We start from the raw sequence: 20,448 nt of genomic DNA on the forward strand, positions 1-20,448 counted from the left end.
GGTTCACAGACCTCGGACGTCGACGTGACTCCTCAGCAGCTGTGATCCGGATGTAAGCACAGACGGTAAAGGTAGGCAAAAAGGTCAAAGGGTCTATGGTTAAAGGCATATTGTGTGGGGACTGCTGCAACCTCAAACTGCGGAGTTTAACTTGTAAAAGTATGTATTTGATTTTAAATCAGCATACCTCACAAAAGACTCAAGTTTGTAAGTAAACACTGGATAAAAAAGAGCTGAAGCTTTTATGAGAAAACCGCCCCGTCATTTGTAACTTCCTGAAATTCAATTCAAGATGGATTGTGTTAGAACGTTAATAAGCCGCCGGACTCCCCCTGCCAACAGCAGTCTGCAGGCACCATATTTACACCGCCCGAACATCAACAGCGTTTCATCAGTGCAGTGCGGCGTGAGGGCAACATCCGTAATGGCGGCGCCTTCCCAGTAGCGCGGTACGTACCAGCCCGGCAGTACTCAGATTGATGGGCGCGTGGCTCAGGCCGCGCGCGATTCGTAATCTGTCACGCAGCATGCTCCTGCCACGGCTACGGGCGTCGCTGAACGATGCAACAGGCCGCATCGGGAGTTATTGGCACGCGTGTCGCCTCATATCTTACCTGGCAGTGCCGTTTGGAGAAGACCACCAGCGTCTTTTAGTCGGAACTTTACACCCGAAAAGACACAAAAGTAAATATGATACATAACATCCGTCTTCACGACGCTTATTTATTGGTCGATACCAGGAAGCCAAATAGAGACGGACGTAATAAACTTTTCAGCTCACTGAAATGTGGCAATCGACCTTGAGCGGACTGGGAGACGGTCGGTATTGCAGATATTAGCACCGTAGCCGTCACAGACCGCTGGGAATTAATACAGCCGAGCGCGGGAATGTGAGATGGCATGCGGACCTGGGAGAGCCATACTTGGACTAAGCATTACGGAGCTGATTCCAGTACGGGAAATGGGACCAAAGGTTTCCTTCAAATATCCAATCAGTGGTCAATCACCCTGCAAATGGCAGGTTCGACAATCGATAGCACCAGCGCCTACTACTGATCGACGATCCTGGTGTCCGTCTGTTCTGATATGTCGGCTTGACCTTTAGCGACACGCCGCTACCGGCATATTGACACAGCGGTGAGGTAATATTTAACCTCTACTCGAGTGACCTATCGGCTGAAAAAGTGATTCAGTATGATCCAGTGGTGGGAGGTAGCAACGCACTAATTTAAATAGATCTACTTTGTGAACACGAGTGATGACAGGTAAAAAATGCCAAAAATATCTTTAGTATTCCAATTAACTATCAACATTTACCCAATTACGCGCATGCTAGACAACCATAATTGTGCCACGATTCAGTCTCTCGGCAACAGTAATTTGCCCTTCCTTCTCATTCCGTTCGTGTTCCAGCTACTCTAGCTCTTTTCCCGCGAGTCTAGGTCTCATACTGTACAAACTTCGAGACATTTCAACAAGACGTACATAATAGCTGCCTATTTATTCCGTGACAAACACTCAAAATGTGCGTAACGACTGCACTGTGCTGTGGCTCCGGCCGGCGGCCGCACTCAACAAAACGGAGGTGACAATGGAGGAAAACAGCCCTCGGGCACCCGGCGACCCTGGGCCGCATCATATGGCAGCTCACGATGACACCAGAGGGTCATCTATGACGTCACAGGCCGGAGAGTCATCTGATGACACCCGTCTGTCACACTGGCCTGGGCGACTCGGCGCTCTCTCCGCTCTCTCCGCTCTCTCTCGGAGGGCATGCAGGACAGGAGCGGACTCACCGCGCTCAGATCAACACTTGGTCACCTGGTAGAACACCCAGGTCTCCATGAAGGAGGGCACGTAGGCGCTGGAGCTGGTGCGACTCGTCTTGGCCGGCAGCTCGTCCACGAGCCTCTCGAACTCCTCCAGCGCCTCTGGACAGTTGACGCCCATCACCTGGAGCACACAGAAGGAGGGTGTCAAAGGCGAGCGTGGGGGTCACAGACATTCCGGACAGTCGACGATCATCACCTGAGGACACACAGATAGGGGAGGAGGAGGGGTCACAGACACTGCGAGGTAGTTTACGCCCATCAGGGCAGCTTACGCCCATCAACTGCGGACGCAGACGGGGGGGGGGGTTAGAGATACGACGGCGCACAGGCGGGAGGAGGGGGACACAGACACTCCGGACAGTCGACGTCAATCACCTGTGGTCGCAGATGGGATGAGGGGTCATATACAGGAGGAGACACAGCAGCGGGCGAAGGGGTTTTATAACGGACAGCCGTGGTCACGCAGACGGACGGAGAGACCATCACGAGACAGGGGACCAAGACAATGTTGACCAGACAATGGACAGCGGAGAATGAGATTAACAGCTCACCGGAGCACACATATTGCTCCTGTATCACTGTTACCTGGAACCCCGAAAATGACAACAAATGATCACGATGATCATGAATTGTTGCTCTAGTCGTACTACCATGCCTTACGAAGATACAAAAGGAAAAACGAAAGTAAGATGGTTGACAAAGTAACCTAAATCACTTGCAAGTGCTGATGATCACGTTACAAAATCAGGCCAGCGATGGTGTAAAAGAAAGTAACCGAAGCAACTGTGCTCTTGCATATCGACGGCTTGCCGGGAGCTATGCTGTGAAGAAATGCATGCGCATTCATCGCTCACTCAAAAGACCAACAGAAAAAGGTACTCCGATCTAATCAATGTTGTCCTAAGCACTTACTGCAAATTTTCTGTACGTAGTCATCCAGCAAAGCGACCTAGCCCAGTGAATTGGAGACCCCTAATTAAACGGCCACGTCCCGTCACGTTTAACACGGCCACGTACGAAGGTCACCGACAGGTCCATCTCAATCCATTCAGACGGCCGGCAATTCAGAGCCAATTTCGGCGCGCTCCATCCCGCGCTGCTCCGCTCGCCCGGACATTCTGAGAACCTCCCTGTCAGCAGGAGAGCCGCGTGACATCTCACGTCCGCGGAGCCCTCAGCTCAGCAGCCGTCCACAGAAAGGCGTCACACGCCGCTCTGGCCAGCACTTCCGCGCCCCGTCGCCCGCCGCGGCCCGGGACTGCTAATTTGCAGCAGGTCTGAGCCGGGCGGCGGAGCGCCCGGTTCCGGACGTGCTCCGAACAGGTGTTTGCTCGTCAGATCTCCGCGGGGAATCGTGTAGCAAGGCGAGCCGGAACTCCTAGACACGCCCGGCGACAGAGGAGGCCGCCGGGCGACCTGGGACGGAGGTCATTAGCGACACAGTTTAATGACGGAAACTGTGCACAGTTCTTGGTGTAATGGGAATTCGATCGGAGCTAAGCATAGCATAAAAGGAAAATGATGCAAGAATTCAGCACAGTTAAATGATCAGGGCCGGCAAATCTCCCGGCATGAAACGTAATCGGTTAAGGGACACTTGGGTCATCCGCCGTTGACCTCCGAATCCAGCCAGAGACAGCATGAGAGTTTAAAGCCGCAACCAGTTTTAATCACCGAAGCTTCCCCAACACCTCCGTCCTCACACTTCCCTGGCGTCATGATTCAATCCAGCTCGACCCTGGCCTCACTAGCAAACCACGAACCTCTAACCTTGACGAATGACTGAGACGCCACTATGATGCAGCCAGCTTCTGACCTAAACCCGAACCCCTCTCCAGACACGGGAGCGGCCCCGCAGACCGGCGGACGAGCGGGCAATACCCGGTAAATCACGGGCAGCAGCCCTCCAGACGACAGTGGAGGCGATCACGACCACACCAGCGTGAGCGCCCCGGCCGGAGTGGTCGTTCGCCGGCAGCAGGCCCCGGTGCCCGGAAATGGTGGCCGCCGGGGTCCGGGTCCGGACCGGGGTCCGGAAGGACTGTCGGTCGTCTGACCGGCCGAGTCAGAAAGACCTCCAACTGCGCGCCGAAACAAACGAGCGAGAGTATAGAGGCGAATGCAGTGGATGATATAGAGGGAAGTGGAGCGGGTAGGTACCATGACCAAGCGAAAACAATCGACTGTCCATGGCCACAATCGCTTGAAATTATAGTCTATCCATGATTCCTTAACAATAACTTTCTTTCTCGAGCCTTCCTCTTTAAACAGGCAGGCGAAAACAAAGAGATTTTGAAGATGGCAAAATGAAAAAGTAGCAAAGCGCAAATTAAACCAAAATCTCCTACTGATCAGATGCATGCCGTGGTCGCCAATACCTAATACCAGGCTCAAGACTGGGACGTAGGCAGCCGGCGGCCGATCCAGGACAGGGGTGCCGGGGAAGCGCCGTCAGTACGCGGTGCCACAACACGGAGCAGCGCCGGTCTACAGGGAAGAACGGCACGGGCGGGCTCCGCTGCGCGGCGCCGCGGGAGCGGTGAGGCCATGCATGAAAGCGGTTCACCGAGGCATACTGGCAGAGCCACCGTCAGAGGCGGCAACCGCCGCGCAAAAAGTGGAATAAAGCTCGACTGCTGCTGCAAATAACCACGACCAGACGAGGCCGGGCCGGGCCGCGGCCGGTTACGTACGCGGCGCGGCGCCTCCGGTGCGCCGTTATCGTCGCGCCGCTGACGGTAGCTCGGCGACGGCCAGCTCCGGTAGATCTAGCGACACGGGCGGGGCGGCGCGTCACCGGGGCGCCGTGTCGACCCCCGTCGGCGGCGACGGGTGAGTCGGACCGCTCGCGCCGACACACGGAGACCGTGATCGATACATCACCTCCGGCCGCGTCCCAGTCAGGTGCGTCTGTCCGCGAACCGCTCTCAGCGGCTCCGAGCGGCACACACAGACAGCCGGGGAGGCGGGCGTCTAACGACTTACACATAAAAACCCACGCAAAAGGTGGCTGCATGTCGGATTATGCATAAAACCCACAAAAAAGACGGATGTAGGATTACCGATTCATATGAATTGGACACAAAAATCTAAGCCTGAACATCTAAGCCTGGACATCTAAGCCTGAACACGAGCGTTTCACATGCAACAAATGTCACAAAGCTGACGTGGAAAAATATCCTGCCAACAAAATAACAATATGCGTACCTATATGACAGACAATGGTGAAAACGAGCAGTTGATTGCATCAATGCGTCAAGTTTACTCAGTACAGTGCACACGATACATGCACTTTGGACATGTAGGTACACTGGTACACTGCTTATGCAGCAGAAAAACGGTTCATTAAATTTATCAGAAAACGTCATTCTGTAGAGATGAGTCACCCACAGAAGCTCGGGTCTATTAAGTATTACTCTCTGTTTCACCACGCTTCGCATGTGATCAATAAGTGTCACACGAAATGTGATGAATAAAGTCGCCTGTTTTGCAGCGGGGCAGGTAACCAGTAACTCCTTACCACCACATGAACAAAATATTTCAAATAAAACGTGCTTTCAACAGCAAAAAAAAAAGAAACTCAACAATAGCACCACTCCGAAGAACAGCACAGACTGGAAAGAACTGTTGCGTGTTACAAGCGGCACGGTACGCCAGAACATAATGGAACTGAGCTGAAAGGTTCTCAACGACCGGGCACCTTTCCATCGACAAACAAAAAAGCCCGGTCTGACTCAGGCCGCCCCCTCGTCACGCGCCCCCGACTCCAGGCCGGTGCACAGTGCGGAGTCCGACCCTCTCGGAAGGGCCGGTAGTCAGCGGGCTCCGACAGCTCGCAGCTCCGCCGGGAGCGCTTCCATTGAACCGCCGGCGGCTCGCAGAGCTGTGCCAGCTCACGGGCTGCGCCGCCGCCGACAGAGCGCTCCTCCCCGGGCACCGCCGCGACGTCTTATCCACCTCTCAGAACGGGGCGGACGATGAAAATGGACGCAGTGCGCGGAATGAATAACTTATACCAGACCGGACACAGGAACGCACACAGAGAAAAAGCCACCGAGAGGAGGCCCTCGGCTGACTTTGATCGGAGACGGATGTAATAATGAGCGCCGTGTTTCTCTGGACTACACATAGCAGTCGTGTGGCTTCAAAAGAAACCACTGTTATCATTGTGGACAACTTAAACTCGACAAAACAAAACGGAACATAAAAAGCGCAGTTGTAAGAGGTCTTTGGAAAGGAGTGGCGAAAATACGTCTACCAAAAAACATGATCTTTTTCTCTTAAAAAAAAAAACGATTCAAAGCCACCGCGCAAAAAAGTTCAGTTTCGCATTTCTCAGCGTTCTACCAGTAAGCCAACCGTACCCGCTCTAACTTATACTCCGGCCCTGCATGCGGACCCGGTTACCGTCCTTTCGCCTTCACACTGACCCACTCAGAGGCCTTTCCCCGGGTCCGGTACCCACTACGCACCCACGCTGAATGCCCCCACACATTGTGGACCCCATTCACCCTTCAGCAGCGTCTCAGGCAGGTCGATACCTCATTGGTTACGCTATGGCCAACGATTACGTGGCCACATGGCTCGTAGCACCATTCGCGGAAGAACGCCGAGTCTTCATTCAACACACCCTGGTCGAACCGCTCGCTGAAGTAGCCTCTTCGTCTGATGGTGCAGCGAGGGTCATTCCGAGGATTCATCCCAGGCTTGCTTCGCGTAAGACAAAATGCAAATTGGTGGCGTGCTCACGGCAATGCAGTGATTCGAGATACAGATCACTTCACGTACCCTAGCATACGAGACTAGCAGCTCAGATTTCCAAAGGCAGTTAATCAGTTGCCATCATATGAAGATACACAATCGGGACGTGTGCTTACATACAGCTCTCATCGTCGACAGTCTCAGATACAACACAAGCGGCCGTCAGAATAACACATATTGACTGATTCATCTCTGTGGAGGCAGCATTCTGAAACTCTCCCGTACCACCTCCCATAACTTCAGGATGAAAAGACCAAATACAATGCGGAAACGTTTGAAAATTGAGAAATCAAAACCTGAGCTCCACAGACACTGACTCTTCCAGGTGCCTAATGTAACGCGGAAGATGTTAACCAATTAGTAGCACAGCTGTCAACCTCATAATACCACCTTTTTAAGTTGTTCATTGAGATGCAGGAAACAACGTCGACCTTATCAGCTTACCGGACAGCTAATGCAGGATCCCTTCCTGCAGATAATTCCAAAAGTCGGCACTCATCACTCGCCTGTGGCGAGTGCGAAGAGCTTTGATCAGGTCGGGACTTCAGTGGTCTCCGCTAATTTGATTTCCGAGCATAAGGGAAGCGTTCCGGTTCGAACAGCCTCGTCGGGTGCAGTGAAGCGGATTTGCGCCAGACATCCACCCACCAGAGGAGAGGAGAGGAGAGGAGAGGAGAGGAGAGGAGAGGAGAGGAGAGGAGAGGAGAGGAGAGGAGAGGAGAGGAGAGGAGAGGAGAGGAGAGGAGAGGAGAGGAGAGGAGAGGAGAGGAGAGGAGAGGAGAGGAGAGGAGAGGAGAGGAGAGGAGAGGAGAGGAGAGGAGAGGAGAGGAGAGGAGAGGAGAGGAGAGGAGAGGAGAGGAGAGAAGAGGAATGGAGCAGTGAGGAGAGGAGTGGAGTGGAGTGGAGTGGAGTGGAGAGGAGAGAAGAAGAGAGGGGAGAGTAACAGAGTTTACAGCAGAGCAGTGCCGGCGGGCGGTCACCACTCCACTCGACTCTTCACCGGTCACTGACGGACCGGGCCGGCTAACCAGGCGTGTTAGTGTGTCTGGCAGCGCGGCCGCCTGCCTCCACTCCAGGTAGCACCGACTGGCGTCACACACCGACGTCACGTCACGGGGACCGTCACGTCGCCGCCCGCCGGCGTCCCAGTGGAGTCACGGCTGGGCGCGGAGACGACAGCAGCCTGGCCAGCCAATATAGGGCGAATTCGGGGCGATTGGCTGCAGGGCTTCTGCGCATCACCAGTTCTGGGAGCGGGAGCACCTCAGCGGGACGAGCGAGTTCTTGGAAGGAGGAATATTACAACGAGAGAATGGCACAATCACTACACTCCATGTTGGATAAGACACAGCCAAAGCAGTAATATTACCGGCGCATCTCAGAAGACAACAAAATGACTTCTCGCAGGCTCAAGATAGATAATAATTGAAAACGTGACCACAGAACGGTCGGTACTTGGTACTACTTGGCTTGGTTGTCCCAAACTTAGTCAAATGGGGCATTGAATAGTAACGAGCTAAAATGCCCTGAAGCCGTGAAACCTGAAAGTGTACCAAACTCCCGGAACAAATCACAACACCTCTGACCCACCAGTTGCCTCTGTGTGACCTGGGAACCAGTGATAACGGATCATCTTTACGCCATCTCTCGGTCAGCCACCACACACACCAGCTGATCGAGCCATCACCGGCGACCGGGCTGGAGCGGTGAGTACTGCGTGTGTTATCCCAGCGGGCACCCACGCCCGCACACACTCACTGACCAAACGGGGCGTGTTGGCCGAGTGGCCGCCCACACAGTCGGCCCGTTAGCTAAACACACAGTCACACGGGCACACACCATTACACGGGGGCGGTCGACCGGTCTCCCATAGCACGCAGATAGGTGGTGGCAGAGGCGGGCGGCTAGGCTGACGATAAATGATGAGCAATAGAGGTGTAAACACAGCGATGCAGCCATTTGGTGACCCTAATATGCATAGACATCATATCTGACCGAACTTCAAAATACAGAAAGGTAGCTAATAGAACAATTAGCTTCCGAACACTGCACGCTTAGAGTCTGGAGACACCCACGCAAAGCCATTAGGTGTCACGAATATAGAAGGAATTGCTTAATTTGTAGATACATTTCACTCAATCACGACTATGTATGGTAATCGTTTTAGTGCTGCTGTTGAAACAGCAACTGAAATGAATTCAAGACATAAAATCGAGAGGATATCGACGGACATCCCATAGGGTAAATTCAATCACAAAACAGCCAACTGTCGCCACAAGTTGAGAAAATGCAATCAGCGTGATGTTAAAACTACGCCCATGCAATAACCAGTCATAAGATGGTGATCTGTAAAGTTGGTTCCAATCTGCACACATCTGCAGCTTGTAAGAGTTTTGGGTTCACAAAGTGCAACAAAACAACGCCGTAAAGAATGGCGAGATCTACAGGGTGTCCGGAAAGTCCTGGCGCTTCTTTTGGACGCCGTGTAACGCGCGCTGTGATTGTTGGACATTCAGCCAATCATCACAGACATGACCCCTCGTTGATTGCTCAGCCAGGGGTCGTGTAAATATGACCTTGAAATCGTTTTCAGTGATGGGTAGATGGGCGAAGATGCGCCTTGTCGCTGAATGCCTGCGCGCGGCGGCCGGGTGCGACTTGAACGAGGCGCGAGTTGCAGCGCGATGCGGCGTTTTTCGATGAATGGTTTAGCAGGTAAAGGTTTATTTCGTCTCGGGAATTCCTTAAAAAATATCCTCAGACCGTTTCGAACGCGATATGGGAACGGAGCAGCATTTCAACGCGGCAATCGAAGAAAGTGCGGGGGTCTGATGGACAAAAATGTCCCATCATCTTCGTCAATGTCGAATAAATGAATAACAGGCTGGCCCACGAGGGGTTCCTGGACAGCCACATCAACCCGAGGGTCAAGACGACATGCCCTAAGGGTCACTTCGCATTTCAACAGCACAGAGCACCCTCCAACAACGCCGCCGCCATTCAAGCTAAACTGACAGAGGAGCTTGCCGGGCCAGATCACCGTGGCGAAATGAGATTAGGCCGCCTTATTCTCCTAACCTGACCCGCTCGACTAAGGCGTGCTACGCGTTTTGTAGAACAGGATCTAGGCCATTTCTCACCCCAACCTGGAGTCGCTGAAGACTCGCATCATGACAGCATGGGAGGACCTGGAAATGCCCCGCATCGTCAAAACCCGCAGACGCTTCCTCCCCTACGTCGAGGCCGTCGTCGGCGCCGACGGTGGTTACATTGAATGAGCACGTAGCGGAAGCATGTGGCTTGGTGTCCCTGGTCATTGTTTTGATCCATTGATTAGTATCTATGAACCAATGGCATTTGTTTTAGAAAATGTTGAAAAGCGCCAGAACTATCCGGACACCCTGTAAAGTCCACACCATCGTCCGTACCCTGTACAAAGACGGACTGGCATCGTCTACTCACGTCAAATCTCGCACAGCACTGAGCTGAACGTACCGATTCAACCCGGACCCGCCCCACCTACGTCACTGCATATATCTGCGCTCCACTCTACGCTCCGCCACCTGTTCGACCGAACCACGCGTAACACGCGATCAGGGATCCAATCTCAGCCCGCTGAAAGGCGGAGCAGAGGCAATCTCACTCCAAGTGCCGCACTGAAATGTTGGTGCGCAACACCTGCTTCAGGTAACTCCCCGCGGCACCGACAGCGTGTGCGCTTCTGCGTCAGAGTGACGGTAATCGAGCCAAATACCTTTTCATGCGTCTCCGGCTCCCTTAGACGTCGTTCAACGGTGCGGACGGATTCCGCACCAGACATCTTATGAGGACAATGGAAATGAAGAGGCTGACGCAACAAACCTTTTAACTTTCTACCTCAGGGTAGAGGTAGCCTCCCAATGGAACTGACAACTACCTGACCTGGCGAGAAAAGAACCCATTACCCTTCGTAAGACGCATCAAAAGCAAAAATCGAACACACAAGCTGAAATGTGATACTGCTATCACACAGCCCCGATTTCAGAGCAGAGATGTGGATTTCCTGATTCGTCAGTGAACAATCCGCCGATAAATCTGCGCCCTGAGAAGTCGAACAGCGTGCAGGAGACAACAGTTTTTTTGTTGTTGTTGATATTAAGACGTGATGATTTGTCTATGTAATTTTAGCCTCGTCCGAGGTCCTCAGCTAAACAGATGGTCCAGATTCAACAGTGATAAATCAAACTTCCATTCCCGATCAGCACTATCCGCTTGTCTTCCAAACCGCCGCGCTCTCCCAGTCCCATCAGTCATCAGTCTATAACTCTCTCGCCTCAATCCCCCATGAGTCCCTAGCCCGCCTCGTTCTCAATCCGCCCCAGTGCCAGCCGCGCCGCCGCCAATCTACTCACGTGGCTCATGTACTTTCCGCCGGCGGGCAGCAGGCTCATGCTGTCCTGCAGCACGTCCTTGACCATGTTCCAGAGGTCGCGGTCGTGCCGCGGAGACACGGGCACGTCGCTCAGGTCGTAGAAGATGTAGTCGAACGTCCGGCCCTCCTGGACGCTGTCCTTGAGGTACTGGAACGCGTCGCCCACGATAATCTGCCGAGAAGTGGGGGAGGTGCGGTGAGAATGACAACAGAGGTAGAGGACAGACAGACGTGCATAGTCATCGATCGATTGGAAACCGATTGATCTGGTGGAGTTTGTGAAAATAACCAGGCTTGTAAGAATGTAAAGTCCAATCCATAAATTAGAGTAGCTGCTGGTGAGCCAACTGTTAATGTTCAGCCCAAAACTTCAAAAGATCCTCTGAATCTGAATCAATACGCTCAGCTTATAATTTGTCATTGCTCCTCGAAAGAATTTGGTTTCCACTAAACAAAAAACACGAATGGCATAGCAGCTATCAGATCAGTCACAAACACAAGCCTGGATTTGTCAGCATTTGTACGCACACTATTCACCATACTCACAGACATAATAACACAATCACTGTTACTGACACCGACTCCACACATATCCGATCAAAGACCCTGCATCGCAGCGCGCTCGCCACTTCAAACACGGTCACACGCGAGAGCAGTCGCTCCCGCCCGGCGCCGTGCAGGAAAACGGTCGCTGCCGCCCGGCGTCGTACCTTGTAGTTGTCGCCGTCGAACTTGTCCAGACAGTCGCCGCAGATGGCCCGCAGGTGCTTCCTACACTCCCTGATCACCACTTCGTCGATCTAGGGAGGAGCGACAGATACGAGCGGTCAGAGCGGGCGTTTGGCCGAGTTAGCCGGCGAGGGACGATCACTAAGGTGCTCCACTTGGAAAAAAAAAGTTTGTCGGATTCGTCGGGCCGGGTCGAGTTTCTTGAATTTCGATCCGGCCCGATGAATTAGGAAAACTTTATTTTTGACCGTGTATATGGACCACCCTAACAATCACTGATAGCCAGCGAGAGATGACTTTTGGCATTTAGTGAGGGAGTTCCCTGAGATCCACTGAGGGAGTTTCCTGATACCCGATGAACGATCTGTTACATCTAGCGAGATGATTCTCTTATATTTAGAGAGACAGTATCTCACACTCACAGACACTCCCCCACAGTAAGACCATCTTTCAAAGAAGGGAAGCTCTTTGATATTCAGGGATTTCCCTAATGTTCGGGGCGAGTCCAGAACATACTGGGCTGAGAAATAATTCTTCGTGCCGGACAGAAAATGTGCATTATCTGCCGACAGCAGTTAATGCGATTTTAGGTCAGAGCGCACGATATATTTCTTGTTGACGTTCAGCATCAGCCATTATATAAAAAGACACCACAAAGGTCAGTTAATGCGTTTGTTCATCCCCGGCTGTCCCTCGGGTAGATTGTTGGATCACGGCCGCAAACAGCCCACAGATCAGCGGCTCGAGAAACCGCCGCTAATGCGTCTGTCAGCAGTCATCGGGGGGGGGGGGGATGGGGGAAACATGGCGCATAGACGGCGGGGTGGCCTTTGACGGACACCCGTAGCACGGACAAGACAACGCGCTGGAACGTAAAAAGGGTTGCATTGGTACGAATTAGAACCGAAATTAATATCAATGCTTACCTGTTTTTAGAACTTTAAGTCTGATCATTTAACACCCGAAACTAAGCGCACGTCTTTCGCTCGTCTGGTTGCAACAAAGAGCGCACATATAACTGACGACCATCCACCAGCGCTGGCTGAACCTCTCTTTCCGTCACGCTCCAGTGTAAAGGTGGAAGACGTTCCAAATGACCATCCGGCTTTAAGCAACAGTACTGTCATACGGCGACCTATCCCCTGCCGGACAATTTAAACAGCACTTTGGCCCACATGGAGCCCGACACTACGCGGACCAGGCGGCACGGTAGCGCCATCTGCTCCGAGCGTGCCCGCGGACAACGGTCGTGGGCCGTACACACCGCCTTTTATCGGTCTGTGTCCGTGTATTTACACTACAACCTCGCTGTACGATGGATCAGAATCCTTAAACACTCAACTCTTATGTTCCACCTTGGCTGCTTGTGATAGTAGAGTGACCATGATTTTTTTTTCGACAGACACCATCAAATAGCTAGTGAATACGAGCCATCGCATGAACACCATCAAACTTCAGTTTTGATCTACGACTGATCCTAGACGCCCTCCCACTTGGTCAATACTACGCCGTTACAGTAAGAGGACAAATTGACCCGTCGATACCACGAGAGCAGCTTTGAAAGTTCGTAAACTTCAGAATCCTGGTCCGTGTATGTCCGCATGCTTTGTCAGTATCCGTCTGCATTTCAACGTATCTTAGTAGGTACCAACTGAATATTCCATATCTTAGTTATCAACTCACTGACCCAGATTAAGTCGTGCCCTCTGGCATAACACACATCCATGTCACAACATTCCCAGGAACTGATTAAACACCCTGACCGCGCAGATCTTTACTAGTTCGCATCCCATTGTCCCAATTTCAGCTGTCGGTAGTGCACTGTCAACACAGCGCCCTGTCTTATCAGCCAAATTGCTATTCCAGCCGACGAAAATGTTGACTCTCCAAAGAAAGCCCCCGGGATCAATGTGAGCCGAGAGAACCTTGGCTGCCCATCGGAGCGTCGTTTTCAGAGCGACATTAGAACGAGCCGGGTTTTCTGAGGCGGGTATCCTCATACAATATGAACCACTCCAGTTGTCTTCGCATTGAGGCATTAAATTAAATCTGCCCGCCTCAGTCACCAGCCGCCTCAGTCACCGTTCAATGTCCTATCCTACCAATATGACATTCATTATTCAGTCCATTGCCCCCTGTTACATCAACATTTGTTCAATACCTACTTCCCCGATATGCCAGCACGCACTCGCCCGTCTACATAGCATCTCCCACACCCAGTCTTTTGGCCATTACCTTGTTCACATAAACCAATACCTCAATCTCGCACACCATGTACTACCCCATCCCTCCACATAATTCTAAACCCTCCTCACGACCAGCGCCCCTCCCGTGTCACTTACCTCGACCATGGTGACGAACTTTGGGTTCTGTTTGAGCAGCTCACAGAGCAGGCCGCCGTCGCCTCCGCCCAGGATCAGCGCCGTCTTGCCCTCGTAGTTTTCTCCGCCCATCAGTGTCTCCGTGTAGATAAAGTCCTTCTCCGACATATCTGTAGGGTGAACGTCCCGTGAGACACCGGCCACCGCCCCGCGAGCAAGTTTTCCAATCCCCGCGGGTGGTTCTGACGTTCGCTGGACAAAGGTTAGGCGCGTGCTAACTTCTCGGTCTTACCCGACGGCGACGGCACAGCGGCACGCGGGGGACGAGCGCTATCTAGAGACCATTTTCTGATATCGCCTGTGTCAGAGGAGTGAGTCAAGTAGGCGGTGGTATTTCGGAGTGAACCCAAACCCAATATCCAGGTCTTCTCGCGGGAGATCGAACGATCTGAGAATCGGCGCGAGTCGGGTCTCTATCAGATCCCGGCCCATACATACCGAAACGAGCACCAATCACGCGAGCACATGCTCGAGGGGGGCGATACGAGTGCCGATTGGAGACCAGAATAACCTCTCCGCGAATAGCGCTGGTGCCAGACCGAAGGGTCATCGAGATATGTCTGGCGACGTGACCGGATGCACGACGGGGTCAAACGCGATGTCACCCGGCACGACCGGGGGTCGCAGGGGACGGGAATAGACCGCGGCGAGGGGTCAACACCGCGGCAGGTGCGGCTGGAGCCACCCTCACTGACAGTGGCGTCCTGTTTTGGGTCAGCAGGTGCTTCAACTACGGGGGTATCGGAGACATTCAATATCCAGCTGCAAAAAGCCGGAGAGGTAGCGAAAATGAAAAAAAAACAACAACAAACAAACAAACAAACAAACAAACAAACAAACAAACAAACACGGTTGTCAGGTACATAACTATAGATGGATATTGGATGCACACAATAATAAAACAGGCTTAATGAAAATAACTTGAACTTAGGTGTATATTTTCAGAACCTCCGTCCTCCATTGCTATTCATTTGTTGAGGTTGCAACATTATCCCCGACCGAAAAGGAAGAAATTGCTTGATGCAGATCATCCTAGCTCAGAAACATTCATAATGCCAGCGCTGTTTTGCCAAAGTTCCGCGTGAGCGCCAAAGTTTCCCTATCAAAGCCGCTATGATCTGGGGATTTCGGCCCGGCTCAAACGAACAAATAAAGTTGTATATCACTGACAGAGAGGCAACATCAATCAATAACTCTGCGTCATTTTCAGGAAAAACAATGTTATGGCGCAAGGGAATACATGCACCGTAATTGAGAAGAATGCCGCAAGGCACGGGGAGATATATCATCAAAGCGCCGAGTCAAAACAATCGTGCCAACAACTAGAATTCCAAACTGAACCTCAATTTCGAGAAAGTTTTCAGTACGCAGCCATATTACAGACTTACCCGGTTTTTGATAAACCAGTCTAGCCAGTGCCTGGACTATTTACGGACGGTGCAGTACTTACTGTGGAATCCGTCCAGGACGAGGATTTTGCCAAAGTCCCGTGTCCGTACCACCTGCACGTGCTGGTAGGGCGTCACCTCGTCAAAGATGGTCTCCAGCACGCCGTACTCCAGCAGCCGCTCGTCTGAGGGGAGGGTCAGCGGGTCAGCGGGCAAAGGGAGTAAAAATACAAAACAACCCAGTAGTCGCTCAGCTGAACAAAGAGAGACAAGTTGTCAGCGGGATTCAATATAAAACTAGTGGGTTAGGGAGCCCAAGACTCAGCACCAAAACGGACACGACACATGCGTGAGTTTTTATAAACAAGGTCGCGCTTATTTTATTATAAACTTTATTACCGAGCCTCGTAGCGAGGCTGCAGCCGTAGTACACAGAACAGCCGCCCGCCCCGTCCCCCGCCTACCCGATGTGTAGAAGTAGGAGTCGATGTCGCGTCCCCTCTTCAGTGGCAGAATGGCCTTGCCGCGGTGGGCGCCGATTTTGGCTCGGATTCGCTTCTCCAGCTCCACCACCGCCTGCGTGAGGCACACTGAGGTCAGAAGGTCGGGTACTGAAGGTCAAGTTGTCAGTGACAGGGCTAGGGCGCTGCCTCCTGGAATGGCCATAGCATGGAACAAATAAGAACAGCTCGCAGAGAACGCAACATCAGATGGCAGCACTGCGAAACATACAATTACTGGATATGCACATAGTACAATGTACGTAACACGTACACTGTACAGCTCCCGCTTGCAAATACAAATGACGAATCAGTTAAAAACGCAAAAAAAAAACGTGTTTTTCCAATTCACCCATGCATATACACTTCATGCCGTTTCATCATGAATTTCTAATCGTTTCTAGGCACAAGACGAGCCATGTTTACCACATTTTGTACACAATCCTGCTACTGCCCCCGTTTTGCCCCTATTGCGTCAGAAGTGCCCACGGAGGCGGAAAAGACCACGACTCAATCACACATACACGTACACAACACGGTTATTCATAAACAATAGCCAAATTCCATGCGAGCCGTATCTCACGAAACATTGGAGGTTCACAACGTCAAATCATACGCAATTTTGAGACACATTGTTATTCGAAGTGCCAACTAAAATACGGTGTGCTTTAAACAAGTGCCATGGTTGGCACAGACCTAAAGCCAAGTCTTAATGACATAGCAGGCATGTAAGCACAGTTTTTGCAAGTGCATTTGCATTCATCCCATATTTTCAAGAAACATGTCAGCATTCACCTTCCAGCTCAGTCCTGTACTATCCCAGTGACCTCTCCCCAGCCGTCTGCAGGGGGCTAGGGAGAGGTCACTGGCCAGGGTCCTGGAAGCCAGGACGAGGCGGGTCATGGCACTGTCGCGCGGCACCCACTGACCCGGTTCTCCATGAGGAAGGTCTCGCCGTAGTTTTCGATCTGCACGGAGACGAGGCCGCTGCGGTGACCCCTGAACGTGACGAACGTCTCGTTCTCGGCCGTGTAGGTCATGTGGAAGCCGCCCGAGGGGAGCAGGTCCTCGATGAGCCGCGTGAGGCCGGGCACCACGGCGCCCACCACCTCCTCCACCTGCTGGTGCAGCGTGGCGCTGGCCACTGACCAGGCCGCAGAACAGGTGCGGGTCAGAGGAGTCAGACATAAACACAGTGTGGTGCTGGCCACTGGCAGATCACAAGGCAGGGAGGGGATCAGTGGGGTCAGACATGCACACGGCGTGGCGCTGGCCACTGGCAGATCACAAGGCAGGGAGGGGATCAGTGGGGTCAGACATTGACACAGTGTGGCGCTGGCCACTGGCAGATCACAAGGCAGGGAGGGGATCAGTGGGGTCAGACATGCACACGGCGTGGCGCTGGCCACTGGCAGATCACAAGGCAGGGAGGGGATCAGTGGGGTCAGACATAAACACAGTGTGGTGCTGGCCACTGGCAGATCACAAGGCAGGGAGGGGATCAGTGGGGTCAGACATGCACACGGCGTGGCGCTGGCCACTGACAGATCATAAGGCAGGGAGGGGATCAGTGGGGTCAGACATTGACACAGTGTGGCGCTGGCCACTGACAGATCACAAGGCAGGGAGGGGATCAGTGGGGTCAGACATTGACACAGCGTGGCGCTGGCCACTGGCAGATCACAAGGCAGGGAGGGGATCAGTGGGGTCAGACATGCACACGGCGTGGCGCTGGCCACTGACAGATCACAACCACAAGGCAGGGAGGGGATCAGTGGGGTCAGACATTGACACAGCGTGGCGCTGGCCACTGGCAGATCACAAGGCAGGGAGGGGATCAGTGGGGTCAGACATGCACACGGCGTGGCGCTGGCCACTGACCGGGGTAAACACGGTCAGTGGGGTGGACAGACATACAGAGTGGCGCTGGCCACTGCCGGGATTGACACGGTCAGGGAGGCGCGGGACAGACAGACATACAGCGTGGCGCTGGCCACTGGGCGGAGCACAGGATGGGATGGGATCAGTGAGATGAGCAGACGTACGAACAGTGCGAGCGGAGAAAAACAGCCGGAGCGGATGAAAGACGAACTTGTATATATTTTGTAACGACCGATTATACAGAATACCACTAGCGAAACAACAAATATATGGCGGCGATATCATCTGGGTATACGCCTAAGATTGTAAAAGCTATCAAATTGCGCAATGATTTCCGTGCGCTACCTTCGGCAGAATGTGAAAATAAGTTTTACAAGCAAGCCTTTCATTGACCGTTTCGATCTCACAATAAGTGAATACTAGAAAGATGACAACAAAGCAATGCAATTCACAGCTAGACGCAAAAGACACGATGCCGCACCATTTCTGAGATCGTCTCCGCCGTTCCCGGCCGTCCTGCACTCACCCGGATTGGTGATGATCTCCGGGGCGACGCTGAAGTCGAGCAGCGTGGTGTTGAAGGACATGGCGGACGAGCTGACGTTGGCGGACAGTTGAGACGTCTCTCCGGCGCGGCGTCAGGCGGGCGACTGGCGGAGCGGGACGGACCGTTACGACACACGTGTTTACCGCGGCCAGAGGTCAAGGCGACACAAGGCGGATCGGATGATACTCATCAGTCATATCGATGCAATTCGAGAGCCGCATGCGTCTCGTTGTTATTGTTGGAGATTATCAGGATAATTATGAGCGATGGCGAAGCCACTCTTTCGTAGATTAACGGATATATAATATGATCTGGCGTTGGCGATGGGAGACAGCACCTCGGTACCTACGTAATATGTAGGTGGGCGTAACATGGTTCGTCCTTCCTCCCATGAACGCACTGACAATCTTCAGCGATAAAGGAACGAGCTCAGTGTATTACAAATGTAATAAACTATGTGAATTCCGACTTCAATTACATCGATTGCTATTTTCCGCTATCCAGAAGGTTGGTTAAAGTAATTCGGCTATCCAGAAGTTTGGTTAGAGCATTCGTCATAGCTTTTGTTGTGGCATAAGAACCAACTATTTTTTCTAGAGTTTATCCAAAAACAATCTGTCCCATGCATTACTGCAGGCCTCCTATCTACTTGGCGGTCTAATCCACCAGTCCCACAATACAATCGGAAGTCTCCCTGTCCAAACTCATGGTCTCTTGTCCCAGCCCTCCAGTTTCTCGTCCCAGCCAGCCAATCACTTGTCCCTGGCTGCCGATCAATCTTTCCAGCCCAACGGACAGCAGGCATTTAGTTAGTTGCTCACTTAAGCCTGGGCCCTGGAGAGTGGAGAGTCACCCAAAAGTAAACAATAACTATTACCTAGCAAACTTTGAAGTAAAGAAATCCACTAAAACAGACTCTTCTTTTGAATGGATTTAGTAGATGACTGGCTTGTGGGTCTATGTGCCAGTCTGTTTCAGAAATGTAACAAGGCACCAAAAAGGCACCAGTTCAAGTTAGGCACCCTATCCAGGGCTGTGGAGTATGAGTCAGAACTCAGAGTCAGTTGGAGTCGACAGTTCAGTTTGGAGTTGGAGTCAGTTGATTTTTGAAATCAGAGTTGGAGTTGGAGTCAGCATTACCAAAAATTCATTGACTCCAGTCCTGCCAGGACTGAAAAGTCACGACTTGAACAGAGTCATTGGTTCTGCCCAGAGTTAAGGTCTGAGTCAGTTATTCTTTATAAGTTCAAGTTGGAGTCAGTCAGAGTCTGAGTCACCATAAATCCATCACCTCTGCCTATTGACCTTTTGACTTTTACCCTTATCGGTAAAACTTCTTCACACCTTCTGACTTGACACAGCTCACAGCTGCTGTAAACTCTCAAATTAATATATCAGTTGGTTCTCCACTCTCCAGTCTCCTGATCTACGAACATGTGTTCGGAAGCTTGACAGAGTCCTATTAGGGATGAACAGGATAACTTAAATGCTGTAAATAAACACAACACAGACACAGAATGCAAATCGAGTTCAGCTCAAACATCATGAACACCGAACAGAAGGTAACAGTAAGAGCAGCGATCGCGATACCTACTCGATAGATCAAGACAGCTAGCCAGTGAAAGGCTGCAGCCTGCAACTTTGTACAGATAAATATGCCAGAAACGTTCTGATAACCTATAATCCTATTACACCGCCCACGTGCACAGCACCTTCCGATTTTGATGGGAATCACTTTGCAACCCGCAACCCACGTTGTAATTGCAATTGTAAACTTCGAGTGTATCGAGTGTATCAAGGTTTCCACTTTTCCCGGTAATTTACTGCTAAGAGTTGTTTCAGAGAAGCAGAATGAAACTAAACAAAAAAAAGCGCTGAACCTTTGGCTTAAACATTGATTTGTCATTTACTACCATTTTGACAACCTACTTAAAAGTTTAAAACTATTTTTGATGAATAAATCACCTATAAAATATCTAAACTGTGGAGAATATGATGAGAGCATTTGTAGCATTTGT

General features: G+C 51.9%; 1 protein-coding gene across 3 annotated transcripts; it reads right to left on the reverse strand.

Annotated features, from left to right (window-relative positions):
- Nucleotides 1-1,486: 1,486 nt before the first annotated feature.
- On the reverse strand, nucleotides 1,487-20,431 carry LOC122381061 (spermine synthase-like). Of its 3 annotated transcripts, none has more exons than XM_043364782.1 (9): nucleotides 20,143-20,431; nucleotides 18,410-18,533; nucleotides 16,932-17,146; nucleotides 15,967-16,078; nucleotides 15,565-15,687; nucleotides 14,076-14,224; nucleotides 11,715-11,804; nucleotides 10,985-11,176; nucleotides 1,487-1,953 (listed from the first exon to the last, which is right to left on the reverse strand). In XM_043364782.1, exons 2-9 carry the CDS (start codon nucleotides 18,468-18,470, stop codon nucleotides 1,807-1,809), a joined length of 1,089 nt encoding a protein of 362 aa, XP_043220717.1. In that variant the 5' UTR covers nucleotides 18,471-18,533; nucleotides 20,143-20,431; the 3' UTR covers nucleotides 1,487-1,806. The 3 variants fall into 3 exon arrangements, with proteins under 3 accessions (XP_043220717.1, XP_043220719.1, XP_043220718.1); XM_043364784.1 differs by having other exon boundaries at nucleotides 20,025-20,193; XM_043364783.1 differs by lacking the exon at nucleotides 20,143-20,431 and adding an exon at nucleotides 19,736-19,906.
- Nucleotides 20,432-20,448: the final 17 nt, after the last annotated feature.

Source organism: Amphibalanus amphitrite, unplaced genomic scaffold, assembly GCF_019059575.1.
Source record: "Amphibalanus amphitrite isolate SeventyFive unplaced genomic scaffold, NRLGWU_Aamphi_draft 000113F_arrow, whole genome shotgun sequence".
Taxonomy (NCBI): Eukaryota; Metazoa; Arthropoda; class Thecostraca; order Balanomorpha; family Balanidae; genus Amphibalanus; species Amphibalanus amphitrite.

What these genes read in the sequence shown, in the direction of transcription:
- LOC122381061 (XM_043364782.1), bottom strand. Translation starts at nt 18,470, where the DNA reads ATGTCCTTCAACACCACGCTGCTCGACTTCAGCGTCGCCCCGGAGATC. An exon ending in GGAGATCATCACCAATCCGG is followed by an intron (nt 17,147 to 18,409) that starts GTGAGTGCAGGA and finishes CGGCCTGGTCAG; the next exon opens with TGGCCAGCGCCACGCTGCAC. An exon ending in CGTCCTGGACGGATTCCACA is followed by an intron (nt 14,225 to 15,564) that starts GTAAGTACTGCA and finishes TTCACCCTACAG; the next exon opens with ATATGTCGGAGAAGGACTTT.